Raw genomic sequence first — 24,758 nt, forward strand, 5'->3', positions numbered from 1 at the left:
GCAGGAGAGAGGGATATTTACTGCAGAATAAATGAGTGCACGTTTGATGATGTGGAGAGGAGAGTTCATCACAAGCAAAGAGCCTTCAGTTTGAAACACAAGAGGACAGGTGTGCTTAGAGGTTATAATAAAGATGACTCAAAGTGTTTATTTCATAGATTTAATTAATTTGATGGGTTTTAAGAGACATGCTAGAGCTGCGTTTCCACTGCAAGAACTTTATGCAGGGAGCAGGGACTAACAGCAGGGACTGGAGAACTTTCTGCAGGGACCGGGGAATAATAGCGGGGACTAGAGAACTTTCATCAGGAACCGAGGACTAACAGCGGGGACTGGAGATACTCAGTACATTTCCACTGACTGTACCAGGGTCTAATTAAAGTCTCAGGGACTCTCTGATTAGGGGAAGTTCTTTTTTCAGGGACTTGTATAGCACTTTTCTAAATACTCAAAGACACTTAACAAGAGAAGGGGGAGGATGAGAAGAGGTGAGTTTTTAGGGATTTATCGAAGGTGGCGGGGGGAGCGGGGGGGTCTCTGATTGTTTTTTGGGTGTGGTTTCCAGAGAGTGGGAGCGGCAATGGAGAACGCCCTGTACCCTGAAGACCAGTTAGTCCTGGGTGGGGACAGGAGGTTTGCATTGGCAGACCTTAGTCTGCCGGTGGAGGAGCTCCGACAGGTAAGGGGGGAGCCAGGTTATGGAGGGATTTATATGTGTTAATGTTTGAAGTGGATACACCAGGGGATGGGAGCCAGTGTGGTCACGTGTGAGAAGGCGGGCAGCAGAATTCTGGATATATTTGTAGTTTCATTTTTTTTTTTTTTTGAATGATGGAACGTGGATGAGTAGTAGTAGTCCAGTCTGGAAATAGTCCAGTATACAAAGACCCTTTCACACTTCACACAGCTCTTTGTGCCTTTGATGGAAACGCAGACAACAACGAGCTGGGGTAAACTTTAAGTAGTAGCTACTGGGGCGGCTTGATCACCTTCTTTCTCACCCTTACCTTCAGCTCACCTCCGATTCCCAAAGTTGAGCTAAAAAGCATAAATCGATGCAAATTTATTCCCAAACTTCCCCGCTCATATTCCAAACCTCCCCGGCCACTTCCTGTGTTATTCTATGACATCAGGATTGTAAATGATGTGAGCTAACCTTCCCTGACCGACCCGATTCCTCCGCCTCATGTCCTGACCTCCCCCACCAACGCCTTTCCCTCCAGGCTCCCGACACCCCACTGCCACCCACGCCTCTGATGTCATCCGGCCAGAGTGAGGTGGAGCAGCAATTTTCTCCCGCCACAACTCGCTCAATCTTTGATGTTGTTACATCGCCTCCAGCTTTGGCTCATACACCAGCGTCTCAGTGTGTGCGTGTGTGTGACGAGAAGGGTAAAGGCAGATCAAGGTGAATGTAGAGTGTGTGTGTGTGTTTTTTTAACGTGGCTCGATGTTTACGTCAGCCTCTTTGTCTAGCCTCAGAACAATATCCACTCGACCCAGTCTGGATACAAAATCCTGCATATAGATCACTTTAACACACCTACATTGTCCAGGATCCCTGGCTACTTTGTGCATGTGTGTGTGCATGTGTGTGTTTGGAGAAATGATGGCGAGACGGTGGACCGACAGCTTAAACAGCAGGAGAGGAGAATTGTGGTCAGAAGCAAAGACTGGAGAGAGGGAGAGGTTGCGGTTATGGATCGACTTTATGGAATCATCCTCCGGACTCTGCTCAGTCCAAAACCACAGTTTGGAGGAATTAGCGAGACAGAGATTAGATTTCATGTTGTGAAGAGGTTACTGAGGATGAATCGGAGCTATCAGGCTCCGTGGTAAAAGAAGCCAACGTTTGACCAAAAGGAAGCAGCTCAAGTCCATCTTCCCACGAAAAGAGCCAGTTAGAGAATGTGTGAGGCTGACATGTTATTATAGATTTCACTCTCAGACCTCGTAGTGCACACACAATGATTATTCAACAAATAATGTAACTATGTGAGGTTCTTTGGGACGCTGTTAGATGAAGTATTACTCTCTATTTGAAGAACTTAAGAAGCAATGTTATAACTATTTGGGAAAAGCTCTTCTTTGCATTCTAGCTGAGATAACGATGAAAACTTTAGCCCTGTTCAGACCGACGTGTCGAAGGTCAATCTTTACATCCCTGTGACGTTTCGCCTTCAATGAGTGTTGCTGAGGTGTAATGCAGAAACTAAGTGACCCCCCCCCCCCCCCCCCCCCCCCCCCCCCCCGCTGTGCTGCCTTTAGAGATAGTAACAGAGGAGGTTACAGGGGCGAGAGGGGATCAGCAGAGCCAGCGGGGGAGCGCAGCGCTGTGTGTGTGCATGTCTGATGGTGCGTTATATTTGATCTCGGAACTCGGAAATCCTGAGTTGCCGGTCTGATACGTCATCAGAAACTCCCTCCTGAAGCCGGATTTACGATTTGTAAACTCGGAGAACCTTTAGTAGTTTGAGTTAAAATCCAACATGGCTGCTACATTAAGCGGTAACTATAGTGTTGATTAGCAGCTTCTGTGAGAGAGAGGGACCAGAAGAGTGTGTGTTAAGTTGAGGGTCAGCTAATTGGGGTCTGCAGAGTGTGTGTGTGAGTGTGTGTGTGTCCTGTCTGTCAGAGTCTAGACTGTGCCTCTAGTTGTTTTTTCAGTTGTGTGATGTTTTATTAAGTCCTTTACAAAAACAAACATCCCAGCTACCACTCATGTATGCGTCACCCTTTGAGTCCTGCTGCACACCTTCTGGTTGTGTGTGTCTCCTTGGGTGTGCCACTTACCTGTTTGTGATTTATGGAGATGGGCTCCGGCTCTCGTTAGCTCCAATAATCCGGATTTATGGGGCTCTCTGTGCCGTAAGTGAAGGGCCACAGGCTTTGCCCCACACAGACGCACACGGCCGAGCTAATTGAGTTTGGTCATTACTGTCTCGCTCTCCTCTATCAAGAGCTCGTTTGTCCCGTCCTCCGTCACATCCCTCACACACGCACACTCAATTAAAACAGAATGTGGATATAACTTTCCTTTTCTTTGCATGAAATCTTTGAACACTTTTTTTAAGTGTCTGACTGCCACTTTGTTTCAAGTGTGTGTACTTAAACATGTTAATTTCTGCCTTAAAAACAGGCTTTTTTGAATGGGTGTTCAGCCCCTTTTCCACCAAAGGTCCCCAGAACTAAAGGTTCAGGGGCTTCTCTTCAAGGAGTTGTTTGAGCATTTCCACTGCTGCCTAAAGTCCTGGGAAGTTTATGCAAATCAGGCTGTATTTTTTTGCAAATGACTTCATTGACTAACAAAGGAGACGAGTGCTGTGTTTAGTGTCATCAGAAAGGAAAGACGACTAATGAAATTATTAGAAGAATCAATATGGATACCTCACTTCCCCCATTTCACCAAACACCTAAAAAACATGTTTCAAGTTGAAAATGCTATTTACGCCTGTAATGAATTTTGTTATTTAAGTTATTTTGGGGGAAAAGTATTTTTTTGATTATGACATTTAAACATTCTTTTTTTTTTATTGTGAATACACACAACCTTTTAAGGGATCATTTTAAAATTGGATTTCTGAAAAAGATGAACAGTCCAAAGGTAATATATAATCTAATTGTTACCGAGGTGTAAAAGGACTGTGTGAACTGCATATCTGGCTGAGTCATACTTCACACTTCGCTCCAGGTGTGTCTGTAGAAACATGGACGCAGACGACTTCTCTCCTTTAAGAGCTTTAATGTTCCTTTCAAACAGAGTACAAACACGATACAGGTCTGAAGTGTGAGATAAGTAACAAAGGCTTAGCTATCATGCTTTACTATTGATGCACAAAGTATTACATACAATCTTATGTACTTCTGAATTTACTTCAAAATATAAATATAATAATCTCCAGCAGACTTTAATCTAATAAACTAAGGCACTCCTCAATAAACAAATGGGCTAATTATTCAAACCGTCATTTAGGCCACGTGTATTAAAGGGGACATATTGTGAACAATCCACTTCTACAGTGTTTAGGAACATATATTTGGGTAACCCGAGTGTCTACCGACACACAAAATGTAAAATAAACCCATCCAGTCCTTTGTTTGTGGTCTGCATGAGTCTTACAACACAGAGAAAAATGCTCTGTTTCAAATGTGCTCTCCTTGTGATGTCACAGTGGGATTCTGGTAAAAAAAAAAAAAAAACTCTCCCTCGCCTGATATCTCCACCCATGGACTCCACCCCAAGCCTAGAGCAAAGCTTTTGCGCAGGTCCGCTATTTTTATTCTCACTAGCGAAGGAGTGATGTCTACCTGGAAGACTCAGGGGGGCTCATTGCATTTAAAGAGACACACACACCAAAACGGAGCGTTCTGAGAGAGTTGGTTTATACAGGGTCATAAACCTCCTCTGGTGCTTGATTCATGTTATATTTTGACCAAAGCACAGCACAGATGTTTCATTTAGACCACAGGGGACTGTTTGAAAAGGTGCAAAAGGGGGATACTATGTCCTGTTTAAGCTAGCAAAAACACAAACTAGCAATCAGAGAAACACAAACTACACAAAATCTTCAAATAGGGTTAAAAGTCAAACAACAACAGAATAAATGTACTAATAACTTATAGGATACAACTTACGCATCTGTAGTTTTATTTAGGTTGGACGTAATTGTTCCCCCTAAATTTGACTCCGTTTCTACTGCCTTGGCTCTTGCAGGTTTCTGAGAAACTCCTCTATTTCTCTGCACATTTTGTCTCTGTCTTTAGTCTGCTCCAGGATTCGGATGCTGTCCTTACGGAAGTAGGATTCTTCTGGTATTGCTGCTGCATTCATGTGATACTGTATCGACCCATGGAGATCATTTAGATGAAAGTTTAAGAACTTTGCGTATTTGTTGTACAGCACCTGTTTGTCTCCAGGTTCCAGATCACTTTCCAGCAGCTCCTGAAATATCTGCTTAGCTCTGGCCATGCTGTGACGTGACTTTGCATGGATAGTTGCAAGGTCAGCTTTCACCAGGAGGAGCGAAGAGTGAGGGTAGAGAGAGATCACCTCCTCGTGGAGACTGATGGCTTTGTCCATCACGCCTGGTTTTAGGTGGGCCACCCTGGTTTGCAAAATCTTGTTTCTGTAGGAGTGTGCAGCACGTCTCTTCAGATAACGCTGATCTGGATGTCTTCGCAGAGCCTCTTCTGCCAAAACAATGGTCTTATCCACACCTAAATGCTTTTGGTAAACCCTAAATAATTCTCTCACGCAATCGTAGCTACAGACGGGAGTTCCAAAAACCCATCTGGCTATCTCTTGGACTTCATCTCGAATGTTTTCTCCTTCATCAGCACGTTGCTTAAGGTAGAGAACAGCGAGGTACAAGTTCTCTGGATCCTGTTCCTTGGCTTGTCTCATTTTCTCCAAGAGGTCAGGGTCCAGACTTGTGTTCTTGACTAATGCTAAGACATAGCTGGTGTTCCACTCCACCATGTCCGGCTGCATCCTGGTAGCTTTCTCAAAGTAATCAACAACCAGTGTCATGTCTCCTCTTAAGAACATCAGGGCCCAGGCTTTTTCAGCGTAGATCTCTGGATGGTGCTCGTCCTGGGATGGAGATGGGTAGTTTTCCATCAGGGCATCAACCTTTGACAGGCAAGCCTGACTCTCTGCTTGATCTCCCAGGTGGTGGTGCAGCCAGGCCAGGTTCCCGTAGTTCACCACTAACCAAGGACCCTCATCTGCGTTTCTCAGCTGGTTGAGGGTCTCTGCAGCCTTCTGGAACAAACTCTTAGCCTCTTTATTGAACCCCAGCTTATACTGAATGAACCCCCACAGGTTGTAAATGTGGCCCAGCCATCGGTTTCCCTCCTCTGTGCGGATGTCTTCCATCTTGTCCCTGAGAAGTAATAGTCTTGACCTTCTGCGGTCCAGGTCCCAGGTGAAGTGGCACTGCAGCGACTTCAGTGTGGTTTGACTCTGAGCAGCACTGATGGAGAATAAAAGTCAAAAACACATTCAAACACATCAGCACGTTTTGATATGCTTTGAGGTGTGCTATGTTTGGATGTTTACAGTTCATTTCCCATGAAGGAAAGAAATGTGAAAACTTCTATTTTACCATTTTTTAAAGGAGCAATATGTAACTCTAACACCTAGTGTTTAAAATGGGTACTACACTCTAAATTCAAAAAGTTAGAGAGATCTGTTTCCCCCCGCCCCCTCCTCTCTAGAGTCGATGCTCACGCAGGTTGCCATGTGGTGGACTCTGAAGCTTCAGTGTTTAGTCAGCTCTGCATCGGTCTGTAAACCTTTCTGTGTTCTAACCTCTCTCCATTTTTCAAAAACATCTCCAATATTGATCCTAGTTTGAGCACGTTTCTGCTCGTGGAGCTTATTAGAAACATGCAGAGGCTTTTTAGGTCGGGTACAATCACTTCTATCTGAACCAGTTCTCTAGCCTACTTATATTCCCAGATAATCTAAGATAAAAGTATACTTTTGCAAGAATAATTCAGCCAACATATAGCAAACAAAGATTTCTTTGAACCAGGCTGAGAAACAAAAAGCATAAGAATCTTTAAAATGACAAAAAAGGAATCATGAATAAATTAAGGGGGGGGGGGGGATAAAAGGAGCAGAAGGAAATGGTTTGAGAGCTAATAATGAGATAATTAAATAAATTGTGTTCATGCAGACACTCACCTCATCTTTCCTGTTTCTTCCACTCAGTATTTCTCTGAATATAACTTAAGCAGATGTTTACGACTGATGTAGCTTCGGTTCCGGTGATGTCAAGATTCTGCTCTGCTGTAAAGGCTGTGATGTCTGCGTGCAGCAGATTCAAATCTTCTGAAGTCGAGGCAAATCTTTCAAAGGCGTGTCATTTGGGTGTCTTATATCCACCTTTCTTTATCAGCTTGGTGTTATCTGACTTTCCTCTCCAAGACATAAAAAACATAATGACACACACAAAAGTCTGTCCAAGCAAATAATTACGGATAACCACAACTTGTTAAAGAAGGAAAGTGTAACTCTGTGTTTAAGTTAAGCTAAGTTTAAGTTCAAGTTTGGCTCCATCAAATGGAAGAATCTCATTTATTTTGGCAAGATAGCCGTAATAAATATGTGAAGGTTCTACGTCTCTAATGGAAGAGAATCAAAACAATCCTAGATACCTTTTCAGCACCGTAGCCAGGCTGACAGAGCTCCATTTAGCCATGTATTCCTTTAGCCCTCAGCAGTAATGATTTCATGAACTTTTTTAACAATAAAATTCTAGACATCAGAGACAAAACGTGTAACTCCTGCTGTTACCTGGTGCAGATACATCCTATAACTCTGATATGGCAGAAACAGTTCCACAACCACATACTAAAGAGGAGATATTATCCCCTTGTCCACCTTTTCAAACAGTTCCCTGTGGTCTAAATGAAACATCTGTGCTGTGCGTTGGTCAAAATATAACATGAATCAAGCACCAGAGGAGGTTTGTGACCCTGTATAAACCAGCTCTCTCAGAACGCTCCGTTTTGGTGTGTGTGTCTCTTTAAATGCAATGAGCCCCCCCGAGTCTTCCAGGTAGACATCACTCCTCTGTAGCGAGAATAAAAATGGTGGACCTGTTTAATAATTTTGTTCTAGGTTGGGAGTGGAGATATCAGGGGAGGGGAGGGTATTTTTTTTTTTATCAGAATCCCACTGTGACATCACAAGGAGAGCAAATCAGAAACGGAACATTTTTCTATGTGTTGTAAGACTTATGCAGACCACAAACAAAGGACTGGATGGATTTATTTCACATTCATTTTGTGGGTCAGTAGACACTCAGGTTACCCAAATATATGTTCAGAAACACTGTAGAAGTGGATTTTTCATAGTATGGCCCCTTTAACCTCGACTGATTTCCTCCAAGCGTCCGTTCAGAACTAAATTCAATTATTTCTGCGTCTAAACCGCCAACCTGTCTTTTAGACCCAGTCCCTGTGTGTGTGTGTGTGTGTGTGTGTGTGTGTGTGTGTGTGCGCGTGTGCGTGTGCGCGTGCGCGTGTGTGTGTGTGTGTGTGTCACTTTGGTGGTCAGACTGACGTCTCATGCTTTGTTTCAGTGTTACGTATCTTTATAACCTCTACCCGCCTGTCTTCGCCTTCTATCTTTAGTGTTGGCACTCAGTGAATGTCTGAGTGCGTCTCTTGCTGGGATTGGGTGAGAGAGAGAGTGTGTGTGTGTGTGTGTTGCATACGGTAAAACAACCTCTTGAATGAAAATGTCTTGGAAGGACCCCCCTTCGTCGATCCAGAGAGGAAAAACTGAAAGGGAGAATAAGAGTGACAGACGAACGGAAACCGGCATACATAGCGAACACATGAGAGCCATAGAGATGCATACTGATGTACAGCGAGTCGACAGCGGGTAGTGAGAGATGGAGTGAAGAAGAAGCGGGGGGGGGGGGGGGGAGTGCTTGGTAAATGGGTCAGGCCTGTCTGCCATCCCAGGCACATACACACAGCGTGCAGCCCCCAGAGAGAGACCCAGACTGTACAACACGGTGCTGAGAGGAGAGACGACAGGAGGAGAGGAAGAAGACAGAGAGGTGGGAGACGAGAGGAAAATATGATGAGGTGGATGGAGGAATGTGGATGGATCGCAGGAAATGGGACGGTTAGCTACATGTAGATGGGCAGATGTGCTGTTAGTCTGAAAGTTAACCACACAAAGACGGATGTTATTGGGGGTTACTTTGAGATGTCAGTCTTTAAAAGAAAACCATTGCTTCTGTCCAAAACGAGTTTAAAGGTAAACGCTTGGTCTGAAATCACTGACCAATTGAAGACGATGACTGTGTTTTAACCAAAGTTCACGAGGAAATCTCCTCCTGTCACAAGATTCGTCACAAATTCACACACATTCTCCTAAATGCCTTATTTTTTACAGCTGGCATTTGGTGCTGTCAATGTGTGTTTCATTCTGCAGCTCTTTCCTCCTGACGATTGTTGATAACAAAGAGCAAAGCATTTCTTAGCGACCCAACTTTCACAAGGAAAAGCACCTGTGACGGGTCATGTGTTCGTCTCTGACCCATGATGCTGAATGTGAGCGGGCCGCACCAGTCATTTTTTATGGTACGCTGCCGCCTGATGAAAGGACACGGTGAGCTTGCTTGTTGGACTGGAACTGCATCAAAGAAAAATAGAGAAGAAAGGGGAACGAGCCGGCCCGTCACTGAAGTGAGAACTGCTCCATGGATGCAGGGTGCGAACAGATGAAAGGGTTAATCTCGTTTGACAACACAAAACAATGAGTAATGACAGCAACGCCTCCCACTCCCTCCGCTGCCTTTGCGTTGTTTCTCTTGTAACTTTTTTTTCCTGAAGCATGGCCTTATTAGATGTACAGCCTGTGCTGCACTGGGCCTCGTCTGCCTCCATTGCCTGCTGCTCGCTGGCCGTGTGTGCCGAGGTAAACACGTTTTGGGAATAGCAGCCAATCCATCACGGTCATGCTGAAATGTTTCTCCCCTGGGGCTCTGCAGTGCTGCCGTATCAGGTGGAAGGGTTCCACTTCCTGTCTTTGTGGGCAGGTTCCTGGCCGAGGGGGACAATCTCCACATTGGCCCCTGGAGGGTTCAGCAGTCAACCCATGGGCAACAATACCTGTTCCATAGAGATCCAGACGGCGCCACTCTGCACCCTGTGGAAGGGCGTGTGCAACTGTGTGTTAGTATTCACCGTGTGTGTTTCTGCATCCGAGAATAAAGCTGCACCGACCAGTATTTGCAGGCATGCTAGTGTGACCTGGAGGTGGAAGTAGCTGGTTAAGTCATGATGCGATACAGCGCCCACGATATCATGGTACAGCAATTCTGTGATATCTGATATATGGCAACGCAGTCGTATAACGATGCAGCACGTTACTGATTAACATAAGAAGACAAAACGCCCTCAGAAAGGTACAGATATTCATATCCTCTACAACTTGGTGTCAGTCACCGCTGCCCAACATTATTGTGCTGTCCTCTTCCTATTTTAACCAGCATTCCGCTTCTTTTTAGCCCAATTACCTGGCGCTCGCATTACCCTCATTCATGTCATTAGTGCCACCGTGAGGAGTCATGGTGTAGTTGCAGGGATATCTGTTAAGAGGATCCTTTGAATTAATCTATCAATATCTGGCTACCTATGATAGATTTCTGTCATATCAATAATTTGTCCGACCCCCGGTATGACTGCACATGCACCAAACATGTTCTGTCAAACTCTGATTGTGCTGCATGGCTGAGTCATGAACAAGGGTGCATGTCAGTATCTCCCTCACACACACACACACACCGCACACTTGTTCCTCAGTGAGGTGCACAGATTTTAAATTGAATCTCTCTCGTCCACGCTGTGGGTGACCTTCCCATTCAGAGCTGAGGAGAGTGCCAGAAAGCCAATACCGCCGGCCTGATTTCATTCTCAGGACCAGACAGTGGTGAGAAGGGGGAGAAATCCAACGAGACAGAAGAAGCGAGACGCCCATCTCTGAATCCTCACACATTCCCTGGTCCCTTTTTCGACCCCCTCGAAGGTAGCAGGCATGGAATCAAAATGACTATGAGCCACGTGTTATAAGGAAGCGTTGACACATGAAGACGCTCGGCCTCTGTGAGCGTAGAGGAGAATGTAAAGATTGTCCACACTAATCATCTGATCCTTTCCTAAATATATTATTGGACAGACTTATTACAGGACATCTGAGCTAATCCGATGGTTCAGTGATTCCCAAATTAGGGTCGGTGGGGGGCCGAAGTTATGAAAGGGGGGCGCGGCAGGGCTAAATAAAAACAATGCACACCGTTTTACACATCCAGAAAAGCACTGTGAGAGGACTTCCTGGTAAACAAGCCGGCAGACAAAGAATCTACAGCAGACGTCACAACCCCTAAAACAAAGACAAGAAAACATGACGAGTCATCCCTCGCCCTCATTACAAAATCAAAGCTGGACGTTGAAAATAAACGAACTGCTAAATTCTACCAGATGCGTGTGCGGTCCGTCTCCGCTCCGTTACAGCAGCAGAGCTCACAGGTTCTTGCTTTATTAAATGCGAGCGCTTCAACTGACTGCGTCCCAGCTCCGTCAGTCCCTCTGCAGCAGATACACAAGGCAAGAGTTTTATACCACATACGTCGTATTATCTCTCATAATTCTGTAATTACCGTGGGAAGTCCTCGCGCTCACGACTCCAGGTGTACGTGCCTCTCTCTGAATATGCAGCCTGTGGGTGTTGATGGACGAGGGAGCACAGAGCCGTACAGGAGCGGAGCTGACAAGTTCTGGATAAGAGGTTCAGTCTCCTAGCGGCACGCCAGACTAAGAAGATCTGTAGCACAAAACCAGCCCAAAGTAGTCGTTGAAACACTTGCAAGACCGGAAGAATCAATCTGAAAAGAAATTTAAGCAATGTCATTTGTTCCATCTTGAAAATAGTGAAGTTTCATGTGGCAGCGTCATTTTAAATATCTCTCTGTTAAAGTCGTTCAGCATGGCTGCTGTTCTGTTTACATGCTGAAATTCTTGAAGAAAACTTTTTGGTCAGAGGACAAAAAATGTTGGAGGTCGGACAGGTTGAATCGCACCAAAGTCCGATCCTAAAGAAAAAACAAACTCACTGGAATCACAGAAATGTAAGTGTAATGTATAGATGGAGAAGAACAGCTCTGCATGGCTTGTTTCATCCCCTGGAATAAATTCTGCAGCTCTTTTCTATTGTTGATGCCAACGAGAAGCGCCATGGGTATAAGATCAATAAGTCCCAATTCTGCCAGGGAGCTTGGCGTTACTGCACAAATCTATAGCACTGTTTTGAATTATTATCACAAATCCATTGCTCCTGTTTTCCCCGGTCCCCGCTAAAAGAGCCGGGGAGGATGTCGAAACAATGAGAGCCAATCGATGGCTACGGCAAACAAAGCACGCCCCGCAGAGAGCCCAGTGTAGGTAAAGCCACACACACACACAAACACACACACACACATACATACACAAAAAACAAATTCAGTATTATGATTAGTATGGTTCAATAGTTCCTCTTCTGTTTTCTCCTCGGAGAGCTTCACACTCCACCCTGAGTGGTGGAAGAAATGGATGTTTCCATCTATCTTTCAAGAGGTAATGAAGTCATCATCCCCGGATAGATGTGTCCCGACCCCGTCGTCTCCTGATGGTGAGTCATCTGCCTGTCGCTCCAATCACAAGCCCCACACACACACACACACACACACACACACACACACACACTCTCACACTTAAGTGTAGTTTCCCAAAAGGACAGATGTACATGCTTATGTATTGCTTACACACACTCAAACGCTCTCTCAACACCATCCGAGCGTCCACGTCCCCGTCTCTCCTCTCCTCTCACAGTTTACGTCCCCATCATAACAAATCACTCGTATTAGACGTAACACCATTAGCAGAGGAACACACACACACGTATAGTGCTAATGCTGCGGGTGAATTAAGAGTATAGGAAGAGGATGTTGAACACACACGTCCAAACACACACAGGAGTTAACACTGCACACATGTTGCTTTGATAACGGGATGACACGATTTACACTGAAGGTAAACTTTGTGTGTGTGAGGAGCACTTTAACTGTGACCAGCGTACATCAAAGTGTCGCTATAAGCTAAAGATTTATCCATGTGGTAGTCATCAGCACGACAACAACGTCAGACAGCCTGCCCCTGAAATCTTCCTGAGTTGCTTCTTCACATTTGTTCCTCACAGCCGGACTTTTTCCTGGGGGGGTTTGGGGACACAGAAGGTAGGACATCACCACAGACTGTAAATATTACTGGATGAGGCCTGAGTGACGTCAGCCATCTGTTCCTGAAGGGGGCTCCGGAGGCTCATCGGCAATCGTCGCCATGCTGGAAATGCTGATAAATGTTCATGTAAGTGCTGAGGTCATGAACCAAGCAGCCAAGGCAAAAGGAACACCTGATCAAATATCTAGAATATCTGTCTGACAAAGGAAGACATGCAAATGAGTCAAATGATGCAAGTAACAGGGCGTTTAAAAGCCAGAAACCAGCTGATCGAATCAAGTGCACAAAGGGGGGAACTGCATAAAAAAATGAGTAACACCAAGTACAAATGTGACCTCCCACCCTCCATACGGTCAGAGCACTTGGTACGATTCGTCTCCACAAAACCAGGCTCCACCCTTGGCCCCGTCTTTAGCCGCACTCCTAACAAGTTGGTGGCGGTAATGCACCAAAACGTTGTTTGCCAACCTCCAGAAAACACCAAGAAGAAGGAGAAGAAGCAGCAGGAAGCCCCATCTTGATCACCAAGTAGAGCAGAGCAGCCAGGTATTTCAGAATAAAAGATAACTTCATTCAACCAACAAACAAAAACTAAGAAATATAAAATAGAATTTTGGACTTAAAATCTGGCCAATCTTTTTGTGTCTTGCAGATATCTGTCAGGACTCAACAGTTGGCTTTGCTGTAGCAACTGCACTCATCACAAAAACAAAACAAAGGTAAAGCGCCAAGGTGACAAGTCGCTAGCAAGTAAATGCAAACAACCTGCAACCGTGACCTTTACCGAAGCTTGAGTAAAGAGTCGTGTGCTTCTCGGATGAAATCGATATCAACTCCCCCACCCAAACAGCAGACGAGCCAACCCACAGAATGTCACTTCTTAAGGAGTGGTGATACCAGGGTTAGTGTGTATGCTGAAAGTCAAACATGAAAACCCTCTGTGAAGGAAGAAAAAACACATCAGCGTAAAGCCGTCCTCAGTAAGGCGATACTGCCCAACCGCGAGCAGATCTCGCCGTGTACAAAGACACACAGACGTGGGAAAGCTTGAGAGGCAGAGGACAGCTGAAGCCTCTTTTTGACGGACGCCCCGGCTCTCAGAGGAACAGAATGAAATAGCTGACATAGTTTGGATGGAGGACTTTCACGGCCTTCATACTCACCCACTCTCTCTCTCTCTCTCTCTCTCTCTCTCTTTCTCACACACACTCACACAGACACACAACACACTGAGCGAGCTGTCTAGCACAACATAAACACGTATTAGCCGTATCATCTCTCATCGACACTTTATGCCACCGCACCGGGTGTTAACACGCCTCACGCCGCGCTAATGCACCACTGTGGCGGGCGCAGTTTAAAGTAGCAGTGTGCATGTACAGTTACATTCCTACAGATACTTACACACACGGGAAAGACCCGACCTCAGTGACATATGGTTTCTTATTTAGGTTAATAATTGAACAATTCGAACAATTGGGACAACAATTGAACAATTCGAACAATTGGGATTCGAACCCAGGTTCCACCTGTGGCCCCCTTTCCCACATGTCATTCCCCACTCTCTCTCTCTCTCTCTCTACCTGATTTCAGACTCTATCCACTGTCCCATCTCTCCATTAAAGGCACAAAAAAGCCCCCAAAAATAATTGAACAATTTATAGAATAACAATATGTGAGAAAGCTGCTTACTGCAGACAGTGTGTTTAACCCTTTGTGCTGTGACAGACGTCCACATGCACAAAGGACAGATGAAGCCAGAGTGACGTCACACATCTGTTCCTGCAGGGGGCGCTGGGGGTTATTATTTCTTCTCTTATATTAAGCACCAGGCCGTTTATCCTGCACTTCTGTTGGGATTTTTGCAGCATTTTCTCTTCTGCTGTTGTTTTCTCCACGTGTGTTTGTGATGAGTATTTATTGTTTTTGTGTTTGCAGCGTGTTCGATGTCTTTGCAGTTGTTTTAGCTTTTCTGCAGCCCTCATTTTACAGTATATTTGTGTCGGTCCTCTTTTGAATAACTTTAGCATGACTTTTTTCAACTTTGTATTTTGTCTGAAGTCGCTTCATGATTATCTGAGTGTAAAGCGTTTCCTCCATATGATGGGTGAGGTGTTGTGTGGAGTGTTGTAGTCAAGACCACAATAACCGAGACCGAGACATACCCGAGACCAGAGTGCTCCAAGACAAGACCAAGACCATGAATATCTCTGAAAAATCATCATCTTGTGTGCAGGGGGTGTGTCACTCACTCAGATAATAAACTGAGAGGTAGGGATAATTCTCATCAATTTTAATACAGTCCTGCAATTAGTGGAGTCTCCCCCTGCTGGCCATGAGCGAGATTGCAGGTTTAAGGCGCTACATTCTCTTTGACACAGTTTATGGATTTATTTCAGTATCAGTTCTCCCTCATGTATCAGTGTGTGTTTCAGTGTAAGTTTGATTATTTGTCACACACACACACACACACACACACACACACACACACACACACACACACACACACACACACACACACACTTGTCCCATTGGCTGATTTGTTAACCTTCCAAAGACTCCTGCTGATCTTGGGGGAATTGCTCATAGAAAGTTGGAGGTAGTAATTATAAGTTTTGCTCTCCTCTCCATAGAAAGTTGCAGGTCTAGTTGGTCCAGTCATGTCTGATGGAGAGATAAAAAAAAAGGAGGAGGAGGAGATGGAGGAGAAAGGCTTGATCTCAGCATACAGGAGAAATAGATGACTAACCAAATAGGAGGGCCCAGCCGACCGTGACCACAATCAATGGGCTTTCTCTAAGTGTCTTCGATTTAAACTTACACTCCTCTCTCTAATGCAATCTCTTTCTCCATCTCTCTCTCTCTCTCTACATTTATATACACATGCATATGTTCATATACATGCACCGCTCGTTCATTCTCTCCTGTGTCTTTGCATCCAGCCTTTCCTTCTCGTCTCCTCTCTGTCGTTCTTTTTGCTCTATTAACTCATCTTCCAATTGTTTCCTCCGGTTATCCCGCTTTTTCAGATACATGTTCTGTCTTCTCTGTTTCCATCTTTCCTTTAAAAGTTAATTGTCTTTGTCTTGTGTTTTTTGTAAATCCTTCCCTTTTGCTCCTCTGTCCCTCTCCTTCCTCATTCCCTCTACTTCTCGACCATATTCCCCTTTTTTTCCTTCTTCCTGCTTACTCACTCTCTTTCCCTCCCTCCGTACATCCATCCCCTGCCTCCCAGCTTGTTGTCTTGCCTTCCTTGCACATCATTCCCTCCTCCTCTCTGCCTCTCTACAGACCCTCCCTGAGCTGGTATTGATTGAGTCCTCACAGCTTCATTAGGATTCTCCCGTTCACCTTGTTGGATGCAGCCCCGGGGCAGTGATCCAGCGGGTCTCTCCAGAGGAGCACGCTCGGGTTACATGTCAACTCTTCCCATATTTCACTTTTAGCTGACTTACTTTCGCTTATCTGCTCATTCCAGGCAGCTGAATGTGCGCTTCGAGGATGTTTCTGCCTCGGCCCCTCGTCCTGGGGTTTACTGTCATAAAGATGTGTCACAGGCGAACTGGAGGTGAAGACTTCATTTAGAAATGTGTGTGTGTGTGTGTGTGTGTGTGAGTCTGGGGGGTGCTTTGCATCCATTGTGCTTCAACAAAGTTCAAGTTCAAAGATTTTTTTCATTTTCGCTCATCTGTTCTTCTTCACAGATCAAACTTTTGAGTCAGGCCTTGAACCTGAAAATCTGTATTTCTGCAGACATCTTTTTTTTTTTTTTATAGTTGAAGAGAAACACGTGAGTTTAGTTGGCAACATTTATTGTTCCGTTGTCAAAATCATGCATCAGTCGGCGTACAGCTGGAGGAAGATGACCCTTAGACATAACCCTAACCCCCCCCCAATCTTAACAGGTTATCTAGCAGACAAAACTCTTCGGTCCTTGAGCAAAAACACTTATACTAAATATAGCTCTAGATCGCTCTAAGAAGATATCTGAATGTGAATTTAGAAGAGGGACTTGATATGTGGTTTCTGTATGTAGTCTGAGAACTGTCAGTCCAACAACCTATCAGCAGGTCTTGGTTGTGTCCCTGCCCTGCCTTGCAGCGATGGAAGCGGGCAAGAGAACTAGTTCAGATAGAAGTGATTTTACCTGACCTAAAAAGCCTCTGCATGTTTCTAATAAGCTCCACGAGCAGAAACGTGCTCAAACTAGGATCAATATTGGAGATGCTTTTGAAAAATGGAGAGAGGTTAGAATACAGAAAGGTTTACAGACCGATGCAGAGCTGGATAAACACTGAAGCTTCAGTGTCCACCACATGGCCACCTGTGTGAGCATCGACTCGACCCGACGGGGGGGGGGGGGGGGGGGGGGGGAACAGCTCTCTACAATGTTTAGAATTTGGACTGCAGTACCCATTTTAAACACTAGGTGTTAGAGTTACATATTGCTCCTTAATAAAAGTAAAGTTGTACTACTCCTCAGTCATTATGCAACATTAAAGTAGACTTAACAACATCTGATCCTTATGTCTAAATAAAATGGTTCTCCTCTTTATAAAACATTCTGTATGGAAACCATCTTTATGACCGCCATGTATTTAGTGAGCACTTAACATCGGGGAGGATAGCACCACTCACCCTGTCTTAACTCTTAATCCAAATATAACTCTATTCCAGCTTTTTCCCTCGCCTTGTGTGTCGGCCTTAAGCCGCTACGCTCTCCCGGCTAATGTAACGGGCGGACTATTACTCACCACTTTGCCTAAATATGTCCGTTTGTGGCAGAGTGACGCAAAGCAGAAGCAGGGGAGAGAGTGTCAGTCATGTGGGAGGCATGCATAAAGATAGAGGAGACCCCCCCCCCCCCCCCCCTGTAACAAGAAAACACTCACTGATAACAGACTGATAAGTCCGACAGAAACAGATAAACAGTCCTCCAGCTATCGCAGCTCGATATGGAAACACAGTTAAGACGCATATGAAGGCTCACGTCAAGCTGCGACGACATATTCCCACATAAAAATATCATTCCTCTCTTTCCCCCTGTCCTCGTGAACTTGTTCTTTCTGGTGATAGAACACAGAGCTGCAGTCTGACGTGTGTGTTTGCAGCTGCCGTCTCCCTTCATGTGCGCTGTAAACCACAGGATGATGTACAATGGCGCTGACACTTTCGTATGTAGAAACACAAACACATGGGACTTTGGTTTGAGGGTGTACGCAGGACGGCAGGTGTTTCTTTGAACCTTTATTTATTTTATTGTATCACTTTATACACTATGGTTTACTTTACACAAGCTGCTGCACTCGTAAATAACCACATCAAAAACGTTCAAAGTGCAAGGGAAAGCCAACAGGCTAGTTTTCATTTAATCAGCAGCTTCTTCCTTCAAAATAACTAGCGTGCATTAGCTTGCAGTGTAGGTATAAACAGTAAACATACACACTACGTCCTGCAGTGAGTGAGAGCTTCTGGGGGTGATGAGACCAGGAGGAGGAGGGGCCCAGTTTGAATGTTGTGTTTACAAACTGATTGAAAAATGGGGGGTCACACATTAGCCAGAGCTAGAACCCTGCATGCATGTTATCTACTTTGTATTTTACACATGAAGCAATGTTCGTTGCATGTGTCCCTGTTAAATAAATGAATTAAATACAATTGATTTTCATTGATGAGACAGAAAGATGTTTGACTCTGAAGGTGTACTGTCACATTATTTCCACGGAGACCATACTATGGAAACCGTGATGCTTTGTGCTTCCTCTCCTTTGAAAGTACGAGTATCAGCCTTCAGAACTCATATTTCTCAAACCCTCGTATGTGTGCATGTTTTTAAGACGTGTGTTTGAGTGTATATGAAGTGCTGTTTAATGTAACGTGCCTTTGCTGCTTCGACCCCCCATCACTCCTCCACCCTCTCTCCCTCCCGGCTGTAGGGAGTGTAGAGGAGTTGGGAGGGCTGCTTCAGTTCTCCAGCAGACACCCTGTTTATTTAGCCTGACATTCCTGCACTGCTCCCCGGACGGGCGAGCCGGCTACTCTGCCTTGTCTCATCCTGACTCACGTCCTCCCCGCCGATGCCAACGACGTCTGAGAAATGGGTGTACGTGTGTGTGTGTGTGTGTGTGTGTGTGTGTGTGTGTGTGAGAAAGAGAGTGATCTCTTGATGTTTAGAGAAGCTAATGCACATGTGTGGGAATTCTGTCTCCATGTAAATGTCTGACAAGTCCTCTTCACCACCGTCAGATCTTCCTCTGTGTTTAAGATGGTCTCAGCGTGCATGTCGGCGTTTGATGCGCGGCGGCAGGAAGCCGTTGCACTTGACGACAGATTGGATTTGCGCGCCCGCCTCCTTCACGCTGATAGAAGAACCAAAGCAGCGGTTTGGCCGGTCTGTCCTGTCTCACCACACTTTGGGTTTATTTACCCTTCACTACTCATTAGTTCACTGACTTTCACCTGTGCACAGCGACCATATTAGACGGTTGAGCCGTCCTTCGCAGGCGTGTAATGACTCATTGGAGTTTCTGTCGATACCGCTCTCATATACGTCTTTATTCGCCTCTGTTTAGGATATTCTCTAATTGATATTGAGTGCTGACTTGCACTCAGCGGAGCACGTGTCGAACTGCTTGTCACTCAAAATTAGCCGCCTTTAACGAGGCAGCTCGGGTGCTGATGTGTGCACTGAAACACGTCCTAATGGTTGCGGTTAGCGATACAATTTACGATCAGTTTTTTCTACCTTGACGTTTGGCGGCGGCGCTGCATTCTCCTACGCTGTCAGGTCAAAGCTCGGTGTCTTTAATCCCTGCTGGAAGCTCAGTAACATACTTCAGTCCCATGTTGGCTTCTGAGCTACAGTATTGGCTTTCTCATTAGAGAAAGCTCCAACGCTGTTCTTCAAAATCCGTCTGTTCATGCCTATTTATTACTGCTAAGTGTGGGAAGATGTGTGTGTGTGTGTGTGTGTGTGTGTGTGTGTGTGTGTGTGTGTGTGTGTGTGTGTGTGGCTAAAGGAGGCATCTGATTCAAATCTGTCATGTGCTGCAGTGTGCATGTGTTTCTTTCTCTCCATGACCACTTGCTTCTGGTCTGTATCACTCATTACTCTGTCATAACAAGCACTCTGCCGCCGTATTTCACCTTACATGCATTTAGCCTACACACACACACACACACACACACACACACACACACACACACACACACACACAACCATGGTCCACATTCTGACTTGTCCTCACCTCATTATGCTGCAGGAGAAACAGAAGCGGCAGACATAATGAGCCAAAGAGCCACAGAAAGGGACAAAGTGTGATGGTGCGGCGCTTTGAAAGCCTGTATTTGATGTTTTACGCCTTTCTAGGTCATGTTGTGGCGATGCAACCTGCTATGTTGTCTTGTGCATTGAAGAAGTCCAAAGTGCCAGGTCGGTTATGTCAGCCGGCCTGACAGGAGAGAGCCCAGGTGAGAGGAGGGAATTGAGTCTGACTCACTGAGAGGAGTGGATTCTTTGGAAGAAAGTGTGTGTGTGTGTTCCCTCTGTGCTTTTCTCGTACAAAGACATGCATGCATGAATGCACACACTTTCAGCACACTGTTTTCAAACCTCAGACACACACACACACACACACCAGCCAAGTGAGCTGATGGTGAAGTAATGAAAGGTGTGTGCAAAGGCCAAAGTCAGTGATTTTTGCAGGCAATGTCTTTCAGTCTGATAACTCAGTCTGCTCATTACAAGTATTTACCTTCTGATTCCATCATGTATGTTTTTAGACACAGGAGCTGCTGCTGTGCTGTTGGAGCCCCCCTGGTAGCTGTCCTCCTCTGGACAGGGATGCTCACTGTGGGAAAGTGATCGGGACCTGGTCTTAGTGCACTAATGGGGTCTCTGCAAACACAGGATGGATCGCCTGTCTGCAATGGCTGCAGTTCAGCCTGTAGACTGCTGCAAACACCTTCATGTTTTTACCACTTTTGTGACCCAGGGTCATAGCGTGGTTATTTAACGTTGCCCCAGACATGCAGGGGAATAGATTCCAGCTTCACTATCCAACACAGTCCGGCCCCCGAGGTCAGCCTCATGGGGGTTTTCCCATTAGGTATTCTTTACTGATTTGAGCAGAGTTAAACACCACCGAAACATTCCCGCATATAAGGTACACATGTAACATTTGAAAGGTTCAGTTCCTCCAGAGATTTCATGTAAGCGATCCAGCACTCGACTGCTGCTATGACAACAAAAACAATGAAATACATCTGGAATATTATAAATGCATCTGACGATGATGAAAGAGAGCAGTACAAAAAATGCACTGGAAAGTTCATGCTAATGCCCATGTGAAGCTTTCTGGAGACTTAAGCTACATGTCTGCTAATACTTTGAGTCAGACAATGCAAAGAAGCTTATATTGAATCTAGTTTAGACTGATGGGGGTGCCTTAAGTTTCAGATATTTGGACATAAAATGTTTGTGGAGCGAGATGAAGGAACAGACGGGTGACGTCACTCAGGCTTCAAGCATTCATTTTTACAGTCTGTTATAAAAACAGACATAGAGATATCAGTCTGGTGCTAAAAAGCTAAGAAGTACAAAATATTTTCAGTCTAGGAGATAAATACTCAGGGAGTCAAAAGTTATCATGCTGCAAACTTTTTCCAAAAAGAGAAAAAACATCTCTCTGGATTTGAACCTCTTTAGATCTGAAATCTCACTTTGACAGCTTTGTCTTTTTCTGTAGTCAGAAACTTGGTGTCGGGTTCTCGAAGTCTGACAGGAGCCCGGGTCAGAGCAGGTTGAGCCTGTAGCCCTGGGGCTCGGATGCCAATGCGAATACGTTACCTTCCTTGCCCCTGCAGCCGTGCTGCTTTGACAGGCGCTGTGTGGAAACAACATCCCCCCCCCCCCCCTCCCCCTCCCCCCTTACAGATAGAGAGATCCATCAACCTCAACGAGGGTTTGGACTTGGCAGCTGCATGTGACAGACGTCTCATACTTCATCACTGTCAGTCAGAGCAGCCTTGATGGATGAAGGGCTAAATTACTGAGATTAAATGAACTGTTAAATCATTAGCAGGGAGAAGTATGCAAACAATTTGATAAGTGGCGGTGGTGACACACATGTAGGTGACAAACATGACCCCCCTGAATGCTGCTTTAGTGTCAAGTTTCCTATTTCCTGTGCAGATTCACAACTTGAAAGGATTGATTTCTCTACGGGCTGGACTCCACTCAAACACAAATGTTTTCCTTTGGGTTGCTTTTATTTTGAGATTCGTTTTTTCAACAGTAACTTTGTTGGTTAGTTGGTAATCAATCCACTTAAAAGTTGTCCATCACCCCGTGCTTCTGTGTGACAGCAATTATGAATTAAATGAATCTCACAGAAGATCATAGACAAACAATCAAACACTTTATAAACATAACGAGGCACGCTACCAAAGACCCTACCCGACCTGGCACCGCTGCAGCTAAAAACCACGCTAACAACCGGCCAAAGATTTTAAAGTTTAGCATCTTACCGGCTGCCTCTTCAGATTTGTAGAAAGGATCAACTTTGCACAGTTTCAGGTTCCTGAGGTTGTCGTTTCTTGTAGGGTGCAAAGAGTAACCCGCTGGCCTGCCTCTCTTCTCTGATGCTGTGTGTGCGTCGTTTTTAACGCTCCAGGTGCACTTTGTTTGACTACCGTGTTGTAGCGTAGCCACGCCCCCTCACTTACATACACGAGCGCCGTGGCTCCAGAAGTGGACCTCAGCTCATCTCTTGCATTGTGTAGAAACTACGTCGTCTCATGTCTCATTCAGCAGTAAGTAAACTCACAGTATAAACTCTGTCATCGGTGACGCTCTTTGAGTGTGGGCTAGAGCACGCAAGAGGTAGAGAGCGAGCAGGGCGACAGGGAGGCTGTGATTGGTTCATCAGATTGGTACCTCGTGGCAGACATTGGTCAAAGTTTTTACAGACTTACAACTGATACATATGACGGATTTTCTTCGTCCCTTTTTCAGAGAACATGAGTTATTAATTTCTGTCAGGACCTAAAGACAATTTCAACCAAAATCTGAAAAAGTGGATCTGGAGGAAATTACCAACCCTGCCTTTAATCTGTTAACTTACTACTTCAAGCACCATCCATCATCCACCATGAAGGCCAATCCAGCACATTCCACACAACATTCACACCAAATCTTCCAATCTCTCTTTCTGCCCGATCTCCTTATTTCTTCTATCCATTTTATCCACATGTTTTCCCCAACAGAGAGCGAGAAGTACAGGAAGCATACCCTCTCAAGTTAAGTTAAACTCCACATTCTCCTCTCTTGCCATTTGCTCCCCAGGAATCCTGAGATTCTTTCCAATAATAACTACAGGAAAGAGAGGTTCAAGGTGGTTACAGTCAGGAGGTGATGGATCGCTTTTTCAGCTCCGTGTTTGCACAGTGCATAGCTGGAGATGCTGATCGGTGGGAAGGCAACAGATGAAAACAGATCCAGAGAGGTGGTTGTAGGAAAAATACAGTTTTGGACTTTATGAAAAGGCCTGCTGGTAGCAATAACAAAAATGTGTGTGATAGTAAACCAGCGCATGTCATAAGTGACAAAACATGACACGCAGTCCCTCCAGATGTGTTGCTTGGCTGAAGGGAACTTTTTGGTACAATGAGAACTAAGCGTGGATGTAAGTGGTGCGGTTTCCATGTTTGACTCGGGTCCAGCTCAGGGTTATCCATCTCTTTGCTGTGGTCGGCTGACAGGTCAGCGGGGGTCTAACGCCTCGACCAGATGTGTCTCAAGCTTTTTTTCAGGGGCTGTGTGCATTAAAGGAGCAGTATGTAACTCTGACCCCTAGTGTTTTAAATGGGTACTGCAGTCTGAATTAAAAACATTGTAGAGAGCTGTCTCCCCCCCTCTCTAGAGTCGATGCTCACACAGGTTGCCATGTGGTGGACACTGAAGCTTCAGTGTTTAGTCAGCTCTGCATCGGTCTGTAAACCTTTCTGTGTTCTAACCTCTCTCCATTTTTCAAAAGCATCTCCAATATTGATCCTAGTTTGAGCACGTTTCTGCTCGTGGAGCTTATTAGAAACATGCAGAGGCTTTTTAGGTCGGGTACAATCACTTCTATCTGAACCACTTCTCTTGCCCGCTTCCATCGCTGCAACACCTGTTGATTTGACCTGATAACTGCTCTCACATCTGGCAAACCGAGGGGCGTCCAAAACGGCCGTGTGGGGGGTGTCTTAAAACCGCCTACCTTCTCTGGTCCAAACAAATCCAGATCATTCAGGACCAGAATCTAAAGTTAGAAGGAGGACATACTGGCTGCTGCATTGTTGTCAGAGAAGCCAGCACTTCAACATAACATGTTTCATTAATGTCTGATCATGTAGTAAGGTCACTTTATCATTTCACTCACTACACATCTCACTGATTGGACCTTTAAATTAATAAATTACCAGGTTTTTCTTTTAGGTCAAAACTCAGACTAGGACTACAGAGGTCATAAAAGTCCAGCATGAGTCACAAAGTTAAAACAACAGACATAATGGCAAACATGCTCTGCTGTGTCATGGAGCCAGTTTATTAACAGAGAGAGGGAGAGAGAGAATTTCAATCAGCCTCCAAAAAGAAACCGCTCACTTTAATAAGCGATGGCGGCTTTGTTCCTGTGTGTGAGGGATGTATAGACCGGGTGGTATACGGATGGGTTTCATATAGCACATGCAGTCAAAACAACTTTATGAAGAGAAACGGTTATTGATCGAGGCAGCAGGCGGCCATATGATATCAATAACAACTCTATCACACAAACACACACACACACACGCACACACACAGATAAACACACACACTCTATTCAACATGAGATTAATCAATTCTCAGCAGTGGACTGCCAATGGATCACGCTGTAGAGCCTGATGCATTCATCCTGCTGTGAGGTGTGTGTGTA

The 24,758-nt window shown here is 45.1% G+C and overlaps 2 protein-coding genes across 2 annotated transcripts in view; one reads left to right on the forward strand and one right to left on the reverse strand.

Annotated features, from left to right (window-relative positions):
• The window catches only part of sgpp2 (sphingosine-1-phosphate phosphatase 2), a 494,627-nt gene that overhangs the window by 136,210 nt on the left and 333,659 nt on the right, over positions 1-24,758 (forward strand). The gene's annotated exons all lie outside the window — the stretch shown is intronic.
• Positions 4,694-6,999, reverse strand: LOC132980171 (interferon-induced protein with tetratricopeptide repeats 1-like). The gene is made up of 2 exons (XM_061046125.1): positions 6,692-6,999; positions 4,694-5,975 (listed from the first exon to the last, which is right to left on the reverse strand). The coding sequence occupies exons 1-2, from the start codon at positions 6,694-6,696 to the stop codon at positions 4,694-4,696; spliced, it is 1,287 nt and encodes a 428-aa protein (XP_060902108.1). The 5' UTR covers positions 6,697-6,999.

The sequence above is a fragment of the Labrus mixtus genome, chromosome 9 (genome assembly GCF_963584025.1).
Source record: "Labrus mixtus chromosome 9, fLabMix1.1, whole genome shotgun sequence".
Taxonomy (NCBI): domain Eukaryota; kingdom Metazoa; phylum Chordata; class Actinopteri; order Labriformes; family Labridae; genus Labrus; species Labrus mixtus.